The 22013-nt window shown below is 41.8% G+C and overlaps 1 protein-coding gene across 17 annotated transcripts in view; it reads right to left on the bottom strand.

The window, feature by feature from the left end:
• BTRC (beta-transducin repeat containing E3 ubiquitin protein ligase) overlaps positions 1-22013 on the bottom strand; it is a 176472-nt gene that overhangs the window by 83924 nt on the left and 70535 nt on the right. For 10 of the 17 annotated variants that reach the window (XM_073354542.2, XM_073354547.2, XM_073354545.2 and 7 more), the window contains 2 exons: positions 13505-13582; positions 1669-1758 (listed from right to left, as the gene is read on the bottom strand). In XM_073354542.2, coding sequence (XP_073210643.1) covers positions 1669-1758; positions 13505-13582 — 168 coding nt within the window. The remainder of the gene's footprint in view (positions 1-1668; positions 1759-13504; positions 13583-22013) is intronic. The other 7 variants (XM_073354546.2, XM_073354552.2, XM_073354558.2 and 4 more) reach the window with 1 other exon arrangement.

The raw sequence follows: 22013 nt of genomic DNA, 5'->3' as shown, positions 1-22013 counted from the left end.
GGGCCCTGAATGGAAGCCTTAGACTATCTTGGTAGTAGTTGGACACTGGCTCATTTGTAGGATGCTTGTGATCGGCATCATGACCCCAGGATGAAAAATGCTAAATACCAAGGGCATTTTGCTGAGGGCTACAAATCGTGTACTTTGGTATCTTGTCAGGAGCGTTTCACCCATTTTGTAGAACAGGGGTAGGCAACCTATGGCACACGAGCTGATTTTCAGTGGCACTCACACTGCCCAGGTCCTGGCCACCGGTCCAGGGGCTCTGCATTTTAATTTAATTTTAAATGAAGCTTCTTAAACATTTTAAAAACCTTATTGACTTTACATACGACAATAGTTTAGTTATATACTATAGACTTACAGAAAGAGACCTTCTAAAAACGTTAAAATGTATGACTGGCACGCGAAATCTTAAACTGGAGTGAATAAATGAAGACTAGGTACACCACTTCTGAAAGGTTGCTGACCCCTGTTGTATAACAACGGGCATGACTGCAGGTGGCAGAATGCAATACTGTACCTCTTGATCAAAGAGGGTCATTGGGCAGCAAGGGGCAAGCAAGGATCTGTAGCTTGCACAAGGCTGCCCCTCTCTAACAGAGGGTGACTGCAAGCTGCCCTTTGGATCACTGCAAGCTGCCCTTTGGATCACTTGTGTGCAACATGAAGCCAACATTTGTGCAATGGAACAGTTCACAGATGGAGCGACAGGAGCACCTTCAAAGGCCAGCAGAAATGTGAGTCCTGAACAGACAGGGCAGATTTAACAGCCATTCAAAATTAACTCCAAGAAAAGGGAATCTCAGGAAGATCCAAGGAATAAGTCAGAAGAGGGAGCAAGATTTCTACTGGTCGCTTGATAGTGACAGAAGAGCAACAAAATGCCAGCTGGTTTCAGTAACAGGTGGCTGCATGCTCTGATCTGTCTTGCATGCCCACCGAACTTCTTTCCAGCGGAAACATGGAGCTTATGCAAGGCTGAACAGATCCTTTATGCAGCCCTTTTTATACATACAGTGTCATGGCTAGGATGTTTTCTGCTCACTGACAATCCCGCATGTATACATCTTATTTTATGCTAGTTACACTTAGTTTTAGGAAAAGCAAACCGAGAGCTGGGTGGTTACTGACATTTCCCCCACCCAGTTATTATATTGCCCTACAAAAGTATCTTATCTGATATAGTGATGTGAAAATGAACATATTCATTTTTTCTTCCAATTCTCTTTTCCCCTTCCCTCCAAATATCGTGTTATGTTTGTTCTTTTAATTACAAGGTTTTCCTTCAATGTTCTTTCTGTATTTCCTCTTCACCAACCAACAAAAGGCCCCATGTTGCGAAGAGCCTCCATCCACATATGTTCATGTAACTCTGGGTATTGACCAGCAGAGGGTACTGGAGACAACGGCACAATGGGAACAGTTACTGCTTCTACAGGACATCCAGCCCGTTGATCTGGGTGGCTGGGGACCCATACTCCCATTTATCACAGTCTTAGGAATGCGGCACACTGCCAGGTCAGCCTATGGTACAATTGTGAAAGACAGAAGGCCTGAGCAAACTACTTGTTTTCTGTTTAAAGTATGTTAAAAATTAGTTTTTGAAAAAAACAGGTACTGCTCACAAAACTGACACAAAGATAACAGAACTACAACATTACTTACTTTGGCCACACAATTTTCAGTCTTCATAGCAGTGCTCGCTAGACATACTGTTTCTTGGTTTAAGCACAGTCTGGCACAGCTGTTGTAGGTCTGTGGAAAGATTAAAAAAATTCTGAATGGAGGCACACAATTTGCTGTAAGGCATCAGATTTTTGGTGCAAGATACTCTAACAACTCTGTGAAACCATTCTACTACATTTTGGAATCACTTGTCTTTCCTGAACAAAAGAGGAAAACAGGGTGAAATGAAGTTTCGAAACCCACTCAAACTAGTCTATAAAATAAATCTATGCACTATGTGTGTGTGTGTGTGGGGGGGGGGGGGGTGACATAAAACATCCCTCCCCCCCATCCTGCCTGGATATATTTTTATTTTTAAGTAGAAGCTTAAAGTAAAGGAATACAGAATGGCCTGGTTCACCCCGCTCTCCTCACAAGTCATAACACCAATATCTGTTGAGAGTGGCTGGGGTTAGCATATAGATAGAATTCAGCAATTTCTGATACTTGATCCAAAAGAAGGAGAAATTGAAAAACAAAACAAAACACACAAATCCTTCCAAATGGCTCTCTGCTATGTGGACTAATGCACTAGGTCTTTCAGCAGTGAGTGGGATGTCTAGATTCAAACTGGGACAAAGTCACAAGCAAACAGGCATTTGATGGCCTCAAACTATTCCTTGCAGACATTTGCCCACATCATAAAACCACCACTTTGGCATGTTTAGCACTTCCTACTCAGGAGAGAGATCAGAATGAATAAAAACATTATAAATCATGATTCAGATGCACTGACCTAACTGTCATGAGGAAATTTGCACAGCACCTTCTTGCTCTATGTATTGCTCCAGCCACTGTTATCTGAACCTCATTTTACAAGCATCAACATTCACTAAATTCAATCCAAAACTTGAGAGAGGAAGAGAGATGCTTTGTTTCCTCATCATTCATAATTGAGCATTTTTTTTATCCTCCTGATTTTTCACTATTTTCTGTTGCATCTTGCATTTGCAGCGTTTTATACTTACATCTCCTCCATTCTGACTTCCCCCCAAATTTATAAATCCATGATTATGTATAGGAATACATGATAGAATGTATTACTAGGCACTGCATAGATTAAGTGCTAGGTACATATTAAAAGACAGTCCCTGGCCCAATCTAAACAGACAACAAACAAAAAAAGCATTATTCCCCATTTACAGATCGGAAAGAAGAAAGAGAGAGATTAAGTAATTTGCCGAGGATGCAAAGGAAGTCTGTAGCAGAACTAGGATTTGAACCCTGCTCTTGAGTCCTGGTCCAATCATCTCTCTTCCAGGCAAAGTATACAAGCCTGCTGAACGAGCCTACTTTTCAGAAGTCAGCCTTAGAATAATATTCTACCCAATAACCACATTAATAATTATAGGGATGGGAAAGAACTGATTGTTTGAATACAAAACCAGCAACATTCCATTTTGAGTCCATGAAGCAGAATCTAAAAACTAGAACTGGCTCAGTAGGAAGGGTGACCTCTATCATAACCACACAGAACCACTAGTGAGCAAGGCAGTGTATAAATGAAGAACACTTATTCCAAAGCATTGCACAACTCCCGTTATTTTTATTCACACACAAGGGACAGGGACACTCAAAAGTTTCTAGTCCCAATGACTCCCTGTGGCCTTGGACAACAAGTCATCCAATTTCTCTGAATCTCAGCTTCCTCATCTATAAAATAGGGATAGTACTACGTATCTCAAATGGCCGTTTTCATGGCACTTTGACAGCATAAAGCACTATGTAAGTGCTAAATTATAAAACAGCCATATAATTCCTCACCTTTCCACAAAAGATGAGAAAGAAAATGAAACTTCAAGGAGTATATAACTTCTTTGTTAAGGATGTGGAAATGCATTCATCTTGTGCAATGAACAAATATACTGCAACCTGGAGAAGGTATATACATGCCAGCAGCACGTTCAAAAAGGTCTCAGGCTAAACTTTAGGAGTGATCTATGTATTCTTTTAAATCAATACAAAGAGTTTAAGACACTAAATCACTAGCAATGCATGCACTTATGTTGACAGTTTATGACACCGTATGACATTCATTCTTCCTTCACTTATTTACCCATGCCCAAGTTCAGAGCGCTATGTTTCAACTGAAACACATGTAAACCTAAGAATGGGTTACCTAGGGAGGTGGTGGAATCTCCATCATTAGACATTTTTAAGGCCCGGCTTGCCAAAGCCCTGGCTGGGATGACTTAGTTGGGGTTGGTCCTGCTTTGAGCAGAGGGTTGGACTAGATGACCTCCTGAGGTCTCTTCCAACCCTAATCTTCTATGATTCCATGACATCTGAATTTGAGGGACTCTAGTATTACAGCTCCCTTCACTGTTTGAGGTGCTTTGGCGATCAGCTACTGTTCCAGGAGAAACAAAACCCTGAACCCAGGTCTTGAAAGATAAAAACCTTTTCAGTTCACCTTTAAAATTGGACCCTAGTAAGAATCTTTTCTAGTTTGAACCCACCCTGTTCCAGTCTCCCCACACTTTGAGTCATTAGAAGAGGGTTCTTTGCACAGTGAGCACTTGGAAACGGTAGCCTGGTTCTATGCCAGAGGCATATAGCTTTGCGTTGGAGTGCTTTAATATGTTTTTATATTGCATATAAAGCATGCAAACATAAACCAGTTTGCTGAAAGCTACCCTCTTTGCGAAAGCCGGCTGTAATTCTGAACAAGTTTTCAATTTTCACACTGCTGCTAGGGTAAAACATTTTAAAGAGTTTAATTTTTACAGTGGCTTCACTGACATGGGATTATCTAACAAAGTAATGGCTAATCAATAGAGGGTTTAGTTGTCAGGTGAAACATATAACACACTAAAAGGGATTGATTGCCAGACTCCTCCTTATTTACTAGGAGGTATATATTTAAAATGACACAAACTTGTTACCAAGCTGCATTCCCTTAACCTTGCAAAAGCCGTTCAAGAAGAACGTTAAGCAGCCCTATAGCAAAACAGCTCTAATAAAAAAAAAAAAAGTCTACAAATATATGGCAGCATCAAATCATGTCAGGAGCAGGAATGTGGTGCAGAAAACGGGAACCACAAAGCTGCATTCATTCTTAGCCAAGGGCTTAAAATGCCACACAGATGCTAGACCATAGTTCACTAAACATATCTAATCTCACTCCATGAGTATCTTAGATTAGATTTTTCTAATGCTTATATGACTGGGTCTGATAGACTTCTGCCTTTTTAAAAAGAGAGCATGACCCCAGTGTAAAGGAGTGCAGATGTCAATGGAGCTTTGGATGAGCAAGGAATGCCAGACTGAAGTACTGAACGCAAAGTGGAATTGTGTTCATAAGGATCTCAACCAGTAGAAAAGTCATTTCTTTGGCCATTTATCCAGAGAATCCCCAGTCTCTGAATGAAACTCCACTTTTTAATAGACACTACAACCCAGAAGTTCAATAAGATTTTTTTCACTAGTTAATAATTACATGATTTATCAGAGAAAGCTAACACTAATAAAAACACAACAAAAAGACAAAACCCATAGCCTTCCTCCAAATCATTTTCAGAGCGCAGATTATTAAACTGCTTCTTTTCAAACAAGGGCTTTGTAGCTAAGCACAAATTGCCAAACAGTTAAAAAAAAGGTTATTAGACTCTGAAGGATTCAGCAGAAGTGGGAAGTTATGTAAACAAATCACTCCAGAAGATTTGGAAAGATCAGTTTCATCTCACTTACAGGGTCTTCGGAGACCTGCATTAATTATCCTTAAGGTCTTTCACATGGACTATCTAAAATAAACACAAATTTATTTATTTATTTCAAATGAGGTGCTCCTCCTGAAAGTATTAAATAATGTCTACAAATTTAAATGCATTTTTATAAATAGGTAATTAAAGAAACAGAAGACTAAAATTAAGTCAAGCTGCAAAACATTACCCAGAATCCATTGTGGAGGTGTTTGGTTTTTTTTAAAGCACATTTAAGACTACATTTTTGCTACCAAAAGCCCACTGTGCTGGGGGAGGGGGTCTCTGTGGGAAGTGATAAGACAAAACATAGGATAGCCAAACAAAAAACTAGAACATTTGCAAGACTGTCCCTAAAGCATAGTTTGTCATATTGCAATTACACCTTGCCTACTGCAAAGCCAGAGTCCTTAATATTGCCACTAGAGGGAAGAAGTATCTCAACACATGGTAGACAGGGAAAGGGTTTTCTTGAGCAATTACCATAACAAAGCTCCTGTGGTTGCATGTACCTCCTAATTACTCACTACAATTAAAATGACTAACCCATAACAAACAGCACATAAATAAATAAACCCCACCCTGCCTGTTCTCAGAATCTTCATTAAATCTTACACTGGTTTCCTCATCTATCAAAGTAGGAGAAAAGGATACGTCACAATGTCCAAGCACCACAGGGCTATTCAACGGAGTAAAAGCATTTAAACAAAAAACAAAAACAAAACAAAAGAGCAAGGAAAACGGGATGTCTTGTGGAAAAAAAAAAGAAAAAGAAATGTCGTGCTATTTAGCCATCTGGTAGCTGTTTGAAAACAAACTGTCCTCAAAAGAGCACAGATACAGCACATCTTCTCTCAGCTCACTGGGTTATGAATCAGGCTTTTTTTTTTTTTTTTAATATAGACAAACTAATGTTGGACTTCTGCGCTGCTGCTTTCATTCCCTCTTGTCCAACTGTGCAAAGATAACCACATGCCCACCCCCAACCACATCAGGTTATTCTAACTCAGATAGCTCATTTGCTGCCTCTCGGGGTAAGGTTTTTCCGTGCCATTGTTCAAAATCCCTCTGGATTTATATAGTGATTATTCTGACAACTCCTTGCTGATCTTAAAAGGTTTAAATCCTTCATTTTATCAGGCTCATCATTAAGAGAAGATGGCAGCCAAGTGATTTTTCTTTCCATTGACAATTTGTGACATTTCTACAGCAGCGCGCAAGGTGTTGAAAACCTGGCAGCTGTTACCTCCTGGGACGAAGCTCCTTTTTTATCCTCCCATGACAGTTTAACTCAATGGGTCAGCACCTTTAAAGACTGCAAAGTATCACTGAAGTGGATGGAGGCTTGAATTACGGTTCCCTCCCTAATCAATGTAAACCCTCGCTGCAGGTGAAACTCTTCATCTATAGAGGTGCATGGGGGAGGAAAATGTAATGCCCTGAGCCAGATGGTTTTCATCTTGTTTTTTAAAGAAGAAAGGAACAAGCTAACAAGGGGACAGCTACTTTGTTAGCTCCTTGGCCTCTCTCATGGCTTTGGATCCCCAGGGTTCCAGCCACACAAGAGAGAGAATACAGAAAAACGTAAACACTTAAAGAAATACAACTAGGGGGCTGGCAACATGCTGCTTTCAAAGAGCTGAGAGAGCCCTGTTCAGTGCTTTATTTATCACTGCCCACGTTCTTCAGATGGTAAGTGGACACAAACACAAAGGGCAGGGGGAGTAGACAACACTTGCAATTTACTCAATTACAGAGGAATGCAGAAATGCAGCAAGGCTGACAGCTCCTATTAGCACTAATGTTGGAAGAACCAAGTGGCTTTGATGCCATAAGGCAACCTTTTCATTTTAACTTGGACTTCAGCACAAACATGGTCTTCACTAACACTTTATAATGCTTAATCCGAATTAAAGGCAAGAAGTCATTTTAGTTTTGCAACAGTTACAGGATAAAAAAAGCAGTTTTATAGACTATGAAGTATTTCTATTACTCTGACAAAGCTTTTCACCCCACGACCTTTTCCTAGCGAACATTCGCAATAGTGAGAGAGAAGTTCAATATGATACTATAAAATGAACATCACTCCTCCCCCTGCCCCATCCACTCTCTAGAAAAACGAAAATTTGAACTACAGCATAGCTGATCTAGATTAAGAGAGGAAGTTGCATCGTGAGTAGCACCTGTATGCTTCCCTTTATAACAGTCAGTAAGTAGATGAGACATGGGACTAAGAATTGCACATCAGAGATTCATTTGGCGAGAAGTCCCAAAAAGGAAAGCTACAGACTAAAAAGAAAGGTGTCCGATTGTTGCTGTCCCCTGTCTTCCCATTCCCTTGCTCTTCTTTTGTTTGTCTTCCCTTGTTGTGCTTTGTCTACACTTCGACTTCAAGCTCTTCAGGTCAGGGACCATTCCTGTTTTACCTTCTGAATAGTGCCTACAATATGCTTCAGGGGGTGCTTCACCCCTTTACAAAAAAAAATCATCTCAAATCCATGAGACCGAACTGCAGTAATATTCTATGCTGCAAAGCCGAAGGGGGCAGTTTTTGAAACTGCGGAGGGACTTGGGGAGTGGGCTGGCAGGCAAGGGTTTTTTTTTTCCTTTGACTTCCATCTGGAAGATGATGGAGTCTGGTTTGCAGCATGACAGCAATCCCGCTGCCATCAGCACTTCCCCACAAGGCACCTTTGACACAGCTTTCCCTGCACGCAGCCCGCCCACAGAAGGAATCAAGGCAGCAAAAGACACTTCATTATTACTCCATTCAAGAGAGGGAGGGGAGGTTTTTTAAACAACCTGCACTGTGCCTGTCTTTTTTAAAGAACAGTGGGGTAATCAAGTTCAGGGCAGCCCTGGACAGCTGCCCTGTGACCTACTCATGTTGACCCCCACTATTCATCACTTTCCTTAGGACTATGAGGGCAAGCTCCTGGGGAGTGACCACCACAATAGACAGATACAAGCCAACAATAATACGGTTCCTGCAAAAAAACCAGATGGCACTGCAATAAATTTACAAATCTGCATTCATGGCTCTGTTTAAAACACCCAGAAGCTAAAAGGCTTGAGGGGCCCCCAGAGAGCTTCACAGTTTCTAAAGGCCAGTTCTCTCCCCAAGACTATTGAGCTCATGTTCTTCATAAATTAAGAATGGAGATGTAGCCCTTAAAATAACAAATGCCTGACCTAATCAATCTAGCATTTGGGTCTAACACTAAATGATAGGCCCCGAAAACTAATTATGTTTTTTGGCAAGGAGGTTGAATTAAAATTGAAACACACAGGTTAAAAAGGCACTGAAGCATTTGTGAGTCTTTTTGAAAAGGCTGCACGCGCGCACACATACAAACGCACACGGCTTGAAACAGGAACCTGATTCAATAACTCATGCATTTATTTTTAAAATGAATCAGATTAGTCCCATGTGTGACCTGCCGGTCCATCTGTATGTGCTGGACTTATTGGGCACTCCTCTCACGCTTGCTTCAGTTTGAAGTATGAGAGAGATAAATTTAGTTTAATTTTCAACAGCTCAAGCTATCCATTTTCCAAATGGACCATCTGGATCAGCCTATTAAAATTAATTTATAACTTTGCAGTGTGCAAATTCGTTTGTTAGCGTAAATAAAGTTGCCAAAAACTTTTGCCACTTGTCATTGTTTTTCTGAGGGCTGTTTTTCTACCATGACTTTCACTTTACATCTCAAAATTTTATTTGATCATATCAAACAGCTGTCAAGAATAGAACCTTCAAATCCTTGCTTCAGAGCTCTGCACAGCTCTCATTTTTTTGGTCATGTTCTTGCCAACAAAAATAGCTTCGATCCCCAACTTTGTTTTCTCCTCTGTTCCAAACCCCACAACTTCTTCCATGGTGCTCACCATGGGTGGAAAGCCCTCCCAGCCCCAATATGTTAGGCGTCCAAGCTACACTCATTCAACTCCCTAACTTCTCACAAAGTTCATTTCAGTCAACCGGAAAATGTCATTTCTTCTAGTAGGAAAGTCCACAGGACTGAATCAAATGGTCTTTAGCCTACGTACAGCTCTGGAAGCAGAACAAGATCTTTAACATTTTTCTGTCTGGTCTGGAAGAAAACATAAAATCATCCTTGATAAAGTTTGTACATGACACAAAATTTCAGGAAGTGCTAAATAATGAAGAGGATAGGTCCCGGATTCCAAGGGATCTGAATCGCTCAGTAAACTGGGCACAAACAATATTTGTTTTAATATGGCTAAATGTAAATATATACGTCTAGGAACAAGGAATATAGGCCATGCTTATAGGGCAGGGGACTATTCTGGGAAGCAAGGACTCTGAAAAAGATTTGGGTGTCATGGTGGATAGTTAGAGAACATGAGCTCCCAGTGCCATGCTGTGGCCAAAAGGGCTAATGAGATGCTGGGCTGCATAAACAAGGGAATCTCGAGTAGGAGCAGAGAGGTTATTTTTGCCTCTACATTTGGCCCTGGTCAGACCAATGCTGGATTAGTGTCCTAAGTTCTGGTGCCCACAATTCAAGAAGGAAGTTGATCAATTGGAGTGGGTTCAGAGAAGAGCCACGAGAATGATTAAAGGATTGGAAAACCTGCCTTATCCTGAGATACTCACAGAGCTTAATCTATTTATTTTAACAAAGGCGTGACTTGATCACAGTCTATAAGTACCTAGATGGGGAACAAATATTTACTAATGGGCTCTCCAATCTAGCAGAGAAAGGTCTAAGACGTTCCAGTGGCTGGAAGATGAAGCCAGATAAATTCAGACTGGAAATAAGGGGTAAATTTTTAGCAGTGAGAGTAGTTAGGCATTGGAACAATTTACCAAGGGTCATGGTCGATTCCCTATCAGTGACAAATTTTGACAAATCAAGATTGGATGTTTTTCTGGAAGACCTCCTCTAGGAATTACTTTGGGGAAGTTCTCTGGCCTGTGTCAGATGAGGTGATCACAAGGGTCTCTTTTGGAATTGGAGTCTATGAATCTAACCATCACAGGCCCCCAGCCCCAAAAGAGCCCGCCAGCCTGAGATACCTTTCAAAGCAAAGGCTGTGCTTCGGTACAACAAAAAAAATCAGAGCAGTCAAGTGTAAAGCAATGGAGCAACTCACTTAAACTTATTTACTGCAGGGCATGTAAAGACTACACCGCCACTGAAACTGACCAGTGAATCTGAGCCATGATCTAAAACTAAGTCATCCTGAGCGGGTTAGATTTGCAGACATTCCTATCAGAAGACATGAAATTCTCAAGCTTGGATAATTTTTCCTAGTCTTCTATGTAGGAAGGTCCACAGTTCCCAACAACGGAATTTTATCAGCAGTGTCTCCAAGGAGGGAAAGAAAAAATAAAACTATATACAAACAATAATGACAGAGTTAATTTCTTTTCACTGGGGTACTACTACTGTATGCCACACTTTTTGCTAATTGTTGCTTTAGCTAATTTACAGACCCAATCTGTAGTGTTTTGCGAAGATGAAGGGGGATGAAAGACCAACTGGCCACCTTGCTTCTCTCCTTGTGCAAGGCATAAGATGTTTCCACCCACAAAACCAAACCATCATTGCCCTTATTCAGTGTGCCCTAATACTGGAGGACAGAATAAAACATATGGCTGTGCATGCCTCTGACATGCTGCACCTAGATTTGGAAATCTCTGACAGTTTCTTGCCCTTCTCTAACCGAGGAGAAAGATCAGAGAATTTCAATTCCCCAAACTTGCAGGATGACAGAGTCCTACACACATCTAGGGCGTTACAGCACTTTTCTAACAGGTGCAAAAGCTGCCGCCAGGCCAAGAAGTAAGGAAGAAGTTTGGAAATACTGGCTTCCAAAAGTGAAGTGAAGGGCTCTGCAATTGGATAATCATATTAGTATATGTGGACACACTGCCTTGAGACAGAGACAATAAGAAGCCCCCTTTGGAGACAGACTTCTTGGTAGATATCAATGTCTCAACTTGCAATTTTGGTTTGCTGATGCATTTTTTCAGGAATTTTAGATTCCGAATAGCCTTATCCCTTCTTGATCCTTTTGGGAACTAGAACAATGGAGTCAGAGCCAGTCCTCTCTCTGATGGAGGGACTTATTCTACTGACCTTATCTACAGGAGGTATTTGATGGCTGCTCTTATGCTGGCTCCTGTTGGTGTTGCTGGAGGTTAGGAGAACCGTCAGTGTGTGTTTGAGACACTTGATCAGTTCTAACAACCATTCTTCCTAAACAAAGTCAAGGGCCCATTTGTCTTAAGGAGGAAAGACAGTTCTGTGCTAACTGGAGAAGCTTACAGCTAATCTTGCTTTCATGCTGGATTGGTCTGAGTTGGAATCATGCCGATTTCTTGGCATACGCCCAGGCAGAGAAATCATCATTGCATTCATCCCCCCCCCATGCTGTTATTCCATGTTCTGCTGTTGTATCCAGTGACTTGTCGGCTGTATGTAGAAGACAAGGAACCACAAGGAGAGTGACATTCTTTGTAGGAAGCTTTGCAATCATTATTGCTTGGTTGCAGTTTTCTTCCCCTTTTCTGATGAGTCAGCAGGATACAAAATATGTAGAAGACCCCGTTAACATATTTAACGATAGGACATTTGCCAGATGAGTGAATCTTTTCCTCTCTCTTCTTTCTGGGCTTGCTCAGCATGCTTGTGCACCTTGCGGAAGCAGTAGGAAGGCCTAGAAAAGCCCATCCTCAGCTGAAGAAGCAGAATTAAACCAGGAGGCTCTCTGGTGAAGCCCCACAACTCTGTCTACAACAGACAGTTCTGGCTCTGATCCCAAAGCTGCAAGCTGGCTGAAGATCAATTGCTAGGATCTGTGGCTCTCCCTCATAGAAAATATGTAGTCTAACATTATGTAAGGACAGCAGGTTAGGGAACGAGAAAGATAGGAAAGCGGGAGGAGGGGGCATGCACCAGTGTAATCTAACATCCCTTCTGGGGATCCCACTATACCTTGTATTATCTCTATCTTTTAGATCACAGGCTTCTCACAGCAGGACTGTGCATCATGTACACCACAGAATACATCATTAACACTCTGTATGGCTGGATCTTGAGGTATAAGACAAGCATCCCTTTCCCCTGAACTGGGGGGGGGGTTGGGGGGGGGAGGAAAGAAGTACTTTTTCAATAAAATCTTATTTTTCCTTCGACAGTATTATTGAAGGGATTGATGCCTAGTTATCTATGCTGTATCTACTACTGTTGTATTGAAGTACCTAACACATATTATAAAATTGACCACAGGCGCACATAGCCAGTTTACAAATCTCTGTCCTCTTTTCTCAGCCAGGATGGAGGAACTGCTGAAATGGGCCTTTTGATGGTGCTAGGCAAGTTAACTTTTTTGGGTGGGGTGGTGTGGCGGGAGGAAAAATCTGCTCTCTTTAAAGGATATTGACACATTTATTTGTTGAACACCAGGGTGCTCAGTGATGTACAATACATACAGGAAGATCTACTCCCTGCTGCATAGAGCTTAATTTAAATTAAGATGGTAAGGAATTTGTTTTAATATAGAGAAGGGATCAAAGAGACGTTAAAACTTTTGCGGGGTTCAGGGGCAGAGCAGATCTATAAGGACCCATCTTAAACTTTTTGAGGGAAATTAAAGTAGCTCTACTTTTAGGTTATCAGTCTGGACAATGGCTCTAAGAAAGCCTGCCTTCTAAGTATAGTAGTTCTTTGTAAAGCACCTTGAGATTCTAGGTATTGTAGAAAGGCATAAATGAGACAGAGGGAGTACTACAGAGCAAGGCTGGAGAGTTCCCAATGATTAGCAAGTAAACAAAACTCAGATACAAAGTCCCAGCTGATGGCGCTATACTTGCTCAGAAATGGATATCCCTGTTCATATTCACAAAAGCCCAACTCATCTGATTTTCCCAGGTACAATGCTACTTGTCTTCTCCCACTAAGGAGAGTAAGAAAGAACTTTCAGGCTCAAGCATGACAAGTGCTCCAGATAAAAGTCAGGAACCTAACTCTAGTTTCCTGAAGTGCTTTAAGATTCAAGCTGTTAGGAAGTTTTATTGTATTTTTAAGAGACTAGTTGCATACCTGTCTAAGTGAATTCTTCTCTGGAATGATCTTCCTAGGGGGCTCGTCATTATTACAGTCTTCTCGCTCTGAGGAATTCTGCGAAAGAAAGTAAGCTTTAATTCAGTTCTTATCCCCAATGTTATTCTGTGGGAGGAAAGGAAACTGAATATTTGCAAGCTACACAAGCTAGATTTTATACATACATGAAAAAGCTAGCCTCAGGTGTAAGCCAACTGGCTTGTTAGGACTAAGACAGAATTTTTCTCATTCTTAATAAATAATGCACCATTCAATAGGTATAGTGGAGAAGTTGTGTTTGTTTAGGACTTTCCTCTAAAACAGCCAGTACTGACGCTGTTGGAGGTAGGATGCCAAGCAGGTGACTTGATAGCCTGATTTAATATACCACTGCTTATGTCCCTGAACTCCCTACAGTGACTTGTTTTCAAAAGATTCCATTTTATAAAGAGTAAATGTAGCTAATAAAATTCAACTGTCCCCCTATATTCCAGTATCTTTATATTAACAGGATTACTGACTGATTGCACAGGAGTTTAGTGGACTACCAACATTCAGATTTGTCTGGCCCACCTTTAAGTTGTGGTGAACCACGTCATCAGATTCTGTGATATCAGTGACAGCACCATTCCTGCTGTGTCTTCCAATGCCTGTTTGTGTGGCTGGCTGGTTTTGGTGTGTGCTCTCTCTCCCCAGAAAAGCGGACTAGTATCCTGCACTACTAATACCACATCTTATATTGGGAATATAGGGTGTTGAGGAGGAAGGATGAGCCATTAGAGGCTGCTCCAGAAATGCTCCTCAGCTGATGACAGGCTCAGAAAACTAGGCAGGAGACTTCTGTCCTCTTCAGTCCTCCTAAGCTACGGATTACTTGTCTGGGAATCGTGCGATTGTTTATCTAAGGACAGAGGCTTTCTTTGGGACACATTCAGCAAACAATTATCTGAAAAAAAAAAAAATCCTGTCCACACTGGCCAGGGAAGCAATACTAAAACATGGTGGTTGCTATCACACTTTCAACAACCATGTTGATAGGCTAAGGATAGACTGCGTTGCTTAAAAAGGTTTGGAGGAATTCTGTACACACATGTAAAGTCAGTGTTGAACACCATAGTAGTAATAGCCTTTAAGTCACAAACCCATGCATTCAATACCTGGAAGACTACTCAGTTTATAAAGGCATAAGGGAGAGGCATTAGGGAGTGCTAGGCCAGTAACAGGAAGAGTTTCTGGCTACAGCAGATGGGATCAGGATAGGATTTTAAGGTGGAAGTTGCATCCCCTTTATGATCATCACCTCCCAGAATCCTCCTCACCCATCAGCGCTCCTAACATATCCAGATCCCCCTTAGAGCTAGCTCCCAACCCCAAATTTCAGTCACTGGCTGGAGCATCTGTCAGTCTAGGAAGGGCTGGTACACTGCAAGCAGCGTGGCCGAGTGGGGACTGGAGAGAGGAAGCAGACTGCAATAAGCCGTCAGTGGAGCAGTGTATTTGGGTGCCTGCAGCAGGTGCTGTGTGATCAGCAAGGGTCTAGGTAGGTTACAGCTTCTAGTTTCATTGAAGGAAAAGAAGAGAGTGGGAAGATGGCAAGGACATGAGCAAAGTTTGCTGAGAGATGGAAGAGAAGGAAAAAAACCCTCAAGGTAAACTGGTCCTGAGGATTCTAAGTAAATCAAGATCTGCAGACCAGCTAGTGAGCTTTACAAGACACAGAACTCAGGAGGCACAGTGAGGTCTGAGCAGCTGTAGCGAGGGTTTTATAATGTGAATCAATCCTAAACAGGCCTGATAACTCAGTAAAACAACCCAAATCTTTGAGAAGTTTTCACACAGGGCCTCAACTAGGAGAAAGTTATTTGCTAAGTCTGGTTTAGAGAGAGCTAAACTGTATGAGTGTGAAAAGGAAATTAAGATGCATCTTTGCACAAACTGCTCTGTACTCATCTGCACACTTTAATAATCAAGTAGGGATTTCAATTTTGATACTTCTGAAAACAGATTAATTGCTAGAGATACAGAATTTCAAAGTAATTCCAGGAACTGCTTTTATCTATTTTAAAGATGCATTTTGAATATTCAATCCCCCCTCCCATAATAGGATCAAAAATCCTATTTTTCCTCAAGTTGTGTGTTTTAGAAAACAGTTTTTAAAAGTGAAATCTCATCTTCCCCTTGCCTCTCAAACTGCCTTTCAATGTCATTGCAGTTACACCAATGTCAAAAGCCAAGAAATTCAGTGCTGAGGTGAAAAAACAGCCTTTATTCTGAAATTCCTTGTTATCGCAACCTGTCACAAGTTTTCCAGTTTCTTTTTCTTTAAACTAAAGATCTAATTTTAAAAGCGAGCAGAAGACCTTTTTGCATTCATTATCTTTATAGGTGGCAAGGCTACGAGGTTGGCTGAACAAAGACCAGACAAAGACTGCCAAGTGCATATGGTGGTTCACAGCTTGGTGTCTCACCATTCTACAGTACCCACACAGCAGCTCCAATAGCAGACTATTAAACAGGAGCGCTGCTCATGCACTTTTGTTGGCAAGTAAGTTACGCTTGGTGAAGACAGAATGACTGGAAAGCATTACACTTAAGAAACAAAGCCCAGATGTTTCCAACTCCCGCTTATTTCTCAGGAATAGGAAAAATCACCATTCCAGGTGTACAAGCCTCCAAATAGTTCAGAAATAGTCAGACCTGCATTAAAGTGAATTCCACTTAATAGAACAATGCCCAGTATTAGTCACCACTCAGCTTTCCAGTGTTAAAGTTAGTCTGTTATAACAGTGACCAGAAAACAACATCTGTACGTGTGTCTCATTGCTGAACCAATGCAAGGGAGGTCTGCTCCCCTATTTGAGGGCAGAATTTTAAGTTTGCTTCAGCATGGCTTCCAGCCATGAGGGAGGATGACAAAAGGCTATCAAAAAGGTGTTTTGCAATCATAGCTCTAGAATGCGGCATTTAATGCTCATATATTAAGATGGTGCATTAGAAATGTCAAAGGTTTGCAGGAACTGCAACTGATGTGTAGCAAAGACAAGATGGAATCTGCTAGGACGAAGGGGTGGGGACAGAATCAGCAACCATAAGGCTGAAATCCCAAACAACTTCTTGAATTGGGGCAAATTCTGAAATCCCATTTCCTCTAAGTGGCAGTGCCTTTCTTGGCCACCATCCTTACCAAAACCAGATAGGGCAAGAGAGTGCTTGTGCTGGAGTGCACGGAGCATCTTCTACAAACTAGGACTAGCCTGCCTTTTGCATCTTTCATTCAAGCCCCACAAAGCATTAAGTGGTTAAGTTTCCCATCCCCCCACCCCTGAGATTATCACCTCTATTTGCCTAGATTGATAAACTAGAGATCACAGGTTTTACACAAGGTCACACAGAACGTCAGTGGCAATGCTGGGAATGGAAACTGGGAATCCTGATTCCCAAATCTCTGCTTTAGCCCTCCTCTCTAGCCTTCCCCTCTGAGGCCCACATGGAGGGCATTTGCCTTTCATAGTTTATCTGCCCTAAAATGGTAACTGTCTTTTACAAGAGACTCTTTCCAAATACAATTTGGATTTAAAACTTCAGCCTGTAACTAACAGGATAGAATTCCATAGCGTGTTATCATCCCAGTAACCACCACAAACTTGTTTCATTATTTGACTCTCCACATGAAGTCCCCACTATCTCAAACACGCCCTGTGTTACACAGCACACAGAGTCTGTAGGCTAAAGCATCTGAAGTGTGATGACATGCAGTATTTTCTGTATATAACACATGAAAGCAATACTGGGATTCAGATGGATGAATGTACTCAGGCTACCAACTGCACAGGGCTACCTTTAGCACGGCCTTACTCCTCATGGTGGAGATCAGAAACCTGCCAACTGGGCAGTTGTTTTGATGATGGGTTGCCCAACACTAATTATAAAACAGTACAGATGCAGTCTTCTTCCACGTGTGAGGAGGTGGGGGAGAACTGTGTACAACTATTTTTTATGCTTTCAAATTCTTAATCCTGTTTGGAGCTGTCAGTGGGGGTTAATGGAAGCCTTGGATAGGAGAATTCCAATCTGGTTGGCAGATGGATAGGTTGGTTATAGCTGCATAACTATGTCTTGCCTGCAGGCACAATTCAGAACACTGTTAAAGCAATATAAAGTCTCTGTCAAGCTGAACCATTTGGATCAGTAGCAAGGAGAAATAATAATAAAAAACGGAGTTCATTTCTGGGCCTTGCACGTTTATGCTAGTATGCAGAAACTGATTAATTGTCATCGTGTGCTGGTCTGCTATACCTCAGATTTCTACTTCTAGAGTAGATTTTGCATGCTAATGTAATCATTCTCCCTCTTGAGACATTAGCAAATAATCAAATGAAAAACAGGATCATAATTTACTGAGATTCGGGCAATTCTCTATGCAAATTTGACTTGTTATTGCTGCTGCCTCGTTAATCTGAATGCCTTTGACAAACTCCTTTGATTTATGAACTCATGACAACTCCAATGTGTATATATTTTGCTAGATTGACATTATCATTAAGAGTGGGTGGACTGAGCTAACATGAATGGCTGATTTTATTCGCTGGTGTCTGCTGCTCAACAGCTGAGCATCTACTTCTCACAAGCCCCTGAGCGCCAGGCTCTTCCCATCTACCCATCCATTCATCATCTCGATGTTAATTGGCCCAGGCTTTAAGCAAATTTTCAACACGATTTAAAGGCACGATGACACTGATTACTGACCCTCTGCCATACGGTGCCTATTGATTAACCTGACAGAGATGATGTGCTTGAGGGAAACTAGGTGTGCGTGGACCTCAGGGGGGAAAAAATGTATTGTTTATGCAGGCAAAACACTTGTCATTATCCCAAAGGCCAGAATTTGTGCAGCACTGGCCCTTAAAGAAACTATTGCTTTAACATCTGCATCCAATACAGAAAGCACTTGCTTGCTTTGCAAAAAAATATTATAAATGCATTGCTATGTGCCAGTCTATATTTTAATAGAGCTCTCAGACAAATAGATCCCTTCCAATCAATTAACACTTGTTCCAGCCAATGTGAGTGTACACATATTTGTTGAAGTGGAAAGCTAAAGCTGCGTGGGTTGTTAGTGACATAAGCATATCCACTGCAAGGGAGTGAGGGCTTGTCTTCACCACTGTGCTAAATTGGTGCCATTGTGATCGGTGCCGCGGCATCAATTTAGTGGGTCTGGTGAAGACGAGATGAGTCGATGGGAGAGCGCTCTCACATCGACATAATTAATCCGCCTCAACGAGAGGTGGGAGCTATACGCCGTGTAAGTCAATGTAAGTTACGTCGCTCAGTGGGATGGTTTTTTACACTCCTGAGTAACATAACTTACGTCGACTGAAGCGGTAGTGTAGACAAGGCCTGAGTCTTCCTGGGCACATCAGTTCCATTAGTAAAGAATCGAATTGTGTCCAACTTGAGATGAGATTAGTTGCCAGTTCAAGAACAACCTGGATGTCAAATTTAGCTGTCCAGATATTTTTGTAGCCATTTTTATACATTTTTAACATTAAGCAGTGAGATGTTTTATTTTCTCTCCCTCCAGAACAAGCTCCTCAGAGGAGGCTCCACTTTGAAGTCATAGGTAAGGCTGCATGTCTGTCATGGAAGTAACGGATTCCATGACTTTCCATGACTTTTGAAGTGGCCGGTGCGGCTGGCTCAGGGGCTGCCCGAACACTTGGGACGGAGCTCTCTGGAAGCAGCTAGCATGACCCTGCAGCTCCTGACCTAGGCGGGGCTGGGGGCTCTGTGTGTTGTCCCTGCTTGCAGGCACCGCCCCCCCCCGGCTCCCATGGGCTATGGTTCCTGGCCAATGGGAGCTGCGGAGCTGGAGCTCCTGGCAGGGGCAGCGCACGCAGCCCCCCTGGCCTTCCCTCTCCTTAGGAGCTCCAGGGACATGCGGAGCTGGGTAGAGAGCCTGCCTGCCTGCCCCGACCCACCCCCAGCAGCCGCGGGGGTCCCAGGCTCCCACCCCAGCACCTGCGGGGGTCCCGGGCCTCACCCCCCCCCCCCCGGCCCAAGTTCTAGTCAGGGATATATAGTACAAATCATGGACAGGTCAAGGGCCGTGAATTTTTGTTTACTGTCCGTGACCTGTCCATGACTTTTACTGAAAATACCCATGATTAAAACATATCCTTACTCATAGTTAAATTGAGTGACCAGAGACTGAAAGTGAAAGCTGACCACCTGTTTCTGGTTCCTTGTAAAGGTCATCAAACAGTAGTTGAGCCCAATAATGCACTTTGGGGAATGTGCATACTTAGCTATGAGTACTCTTATCCAATCACCCCACACTGCACTTGGGTTAATCAAGAGGGAACACTTTAACAAGGTGAATACATCAGCATTCTGTCTGCTGATTGGTGTAATTTACAAGGAAAATGAAGATGACGACCCATTTTCCCATCCAGCCCCAGGTTATATTTGCCAGTCAGTGCATATTGTTTTCTGTTCAAATTCAGGCCAGCAGCTCGCCTGGCAGAAAGGAAGTTTCACTTGTTCAATCTGGATTTTTGGTTGTCCCATGATGCCAGAAAATAGGATTTTTCCTAGTTTGCATCAGCCTGTGGGAATAGGTGAAGTGATGGAAGAGATGGAAAAACTGGCCTGAATTATTTTGTGCCTCTGCCAGCCAGAATATGGATTTAAAAAGAGGGAGGAAGAGGAATAAGTGATAGCAAAGGCCCTACATTCCCTTTCCAATAACCTTTGTAAGTGATAGATGAGTTCAAGAGCATGGTTATTGTGAAGGGACTGTCAGCATCCTGATTTTATAAATGCTGTGTGTCAGTTTATAAACATCTCAGCCATTTCAAACAGTGCTAGGATGAAACCTGGCACAGGCATCCTCAGACTTCAAGCAATATTTTCATTTTAAAATTATAGCCTGAACACCCAGTTAACACATTTTGAGCTGTTCCTGAGTGGCACACATGCTCAGATTCACACTTATTTGACTAGTCACTACCCAACATAAAGCAAGTCCTTAAAGTGAACTAAGTTACTGTGAGGAAAACAAGTATGAAAAGGGCAAGTTTGAAAGTCATACCCTCTACATGGTCAGTAAATAAAACAGAAATGACAACTGCAACACACAGGGAGATCTACAACAATGAAAATGCAGAGGTACGGATTATACCTCAGCCGTCTTTGGCACTTGCAGCTCTGAACATTCATTGCTATGAGATCCTCTTTGAAAACACAGTATTGCAGTATGTAGGCACAAGGGGGTGACTTAAGCATGGAATGACTGAACTAAGTTTCCTTGCTCTTGAAAGTTTAAAGTTAAGTGGTATTTTTGAAAGGGGCTTAGGTTTAATTATTAGAAGGAAGGAGATACAGGGAGGAGAAGTAGGATGTGGGGGCAAATTGATGCTTTCATTCCCCTCTTTTGCAGCCATTAATGTCAGAGAGAAAGACACAAGTTAAGCGAAAAGAAAAAAGAAAAGGAGTACTTGTGGCACCTTAGAGACTAACCAATTTATTTGAGCATGAGCTTTCGTGAGCTACAGCTCACTTCATCGGATGCATACCGTGGAAACTGCAGCAGACTTTATATACACACAGAGATCATAAAACAATACCTCCTCCCACCTCACTGTCCTGCAGGTAATAGCTTATCTAAAGTGATCATCAAGTTGGGCCATTTCCAGCACAAATCCAGGTTTTCTCACCCTCCACCCCCCCCCACACAAGCGGGCTCAGAGTGAGGTGTTTGATTTCTTAGACTGTAAACTCTTCAGAAGAAGGGACAGTTTGTGTATTTGTACAGCACCTTGCACAACAGGGCCCTGATCCATGACTGGGGAGGGTCCCTTAGATGCTATCATAATACAAACAATTTTTCAATCAAAGGTTTGAGCAATTTTGCAATTAAAGGTAGGAAAGTATAAACAAAGTTCAGCCTGCACTTAGAATACATTCCACATACAAAATTACCCAAAAAATTGTTGAAAAATTTGATACAATTCTACCCTTCAAATACACAGAAGTGGACTCTATATATGGTTTTCCTTGCTTTGTATTCAACCCAATAAATGCCAGATTGGAATGAATGTCTTCCCACAGCAACATGACATATCAAAACTTCGAGAAATGAAGGAGAATTTTCAGACCAAGTTATTATTTTAATTAAATCAGTTATTAATTTATTAGAAAGATGAAGGTAAAGTTGTGGGATGTCTTAACACTACCAGCAGAATAGAGAATTTGATGTAACACATAGATCTTTAAAAGCCGGTGCAAATATTATTCAAAGATATTATGAAACAATGAAATAGTTTCAACAATATTAAGTTTGTTTTAACATAAACAGGGATCCAGGTGGTGGGAACACACCATTCATGGGAATTTAAATAGCTAGCTCTGCTTAACCAGAAATTTCTCAAAACAGAGAGTGAAAATATGGCTAATGAGAACACTCTTTCCATGTTCCCTGGGAAGCAGCTTCACATTTCTGTTGTAT

This window comes from Lepidochelys kempii, chromosome 7 (assembly GCF_965140285.1).
Source record: "Lepidochelys kempii isolate rLepKem1 chromosome 7, rLepKem1.hap1, whole genome shotgun sequence".
Lineage (NCBI taxonomy): Eukaryota > Metazoa > Chordata > Testudines > Cheloniidae > Lepidochelys > Lepidochelys kempii.
This window is presented reverse-complemented; position numbering and strand designations above follow the sequence as displayed.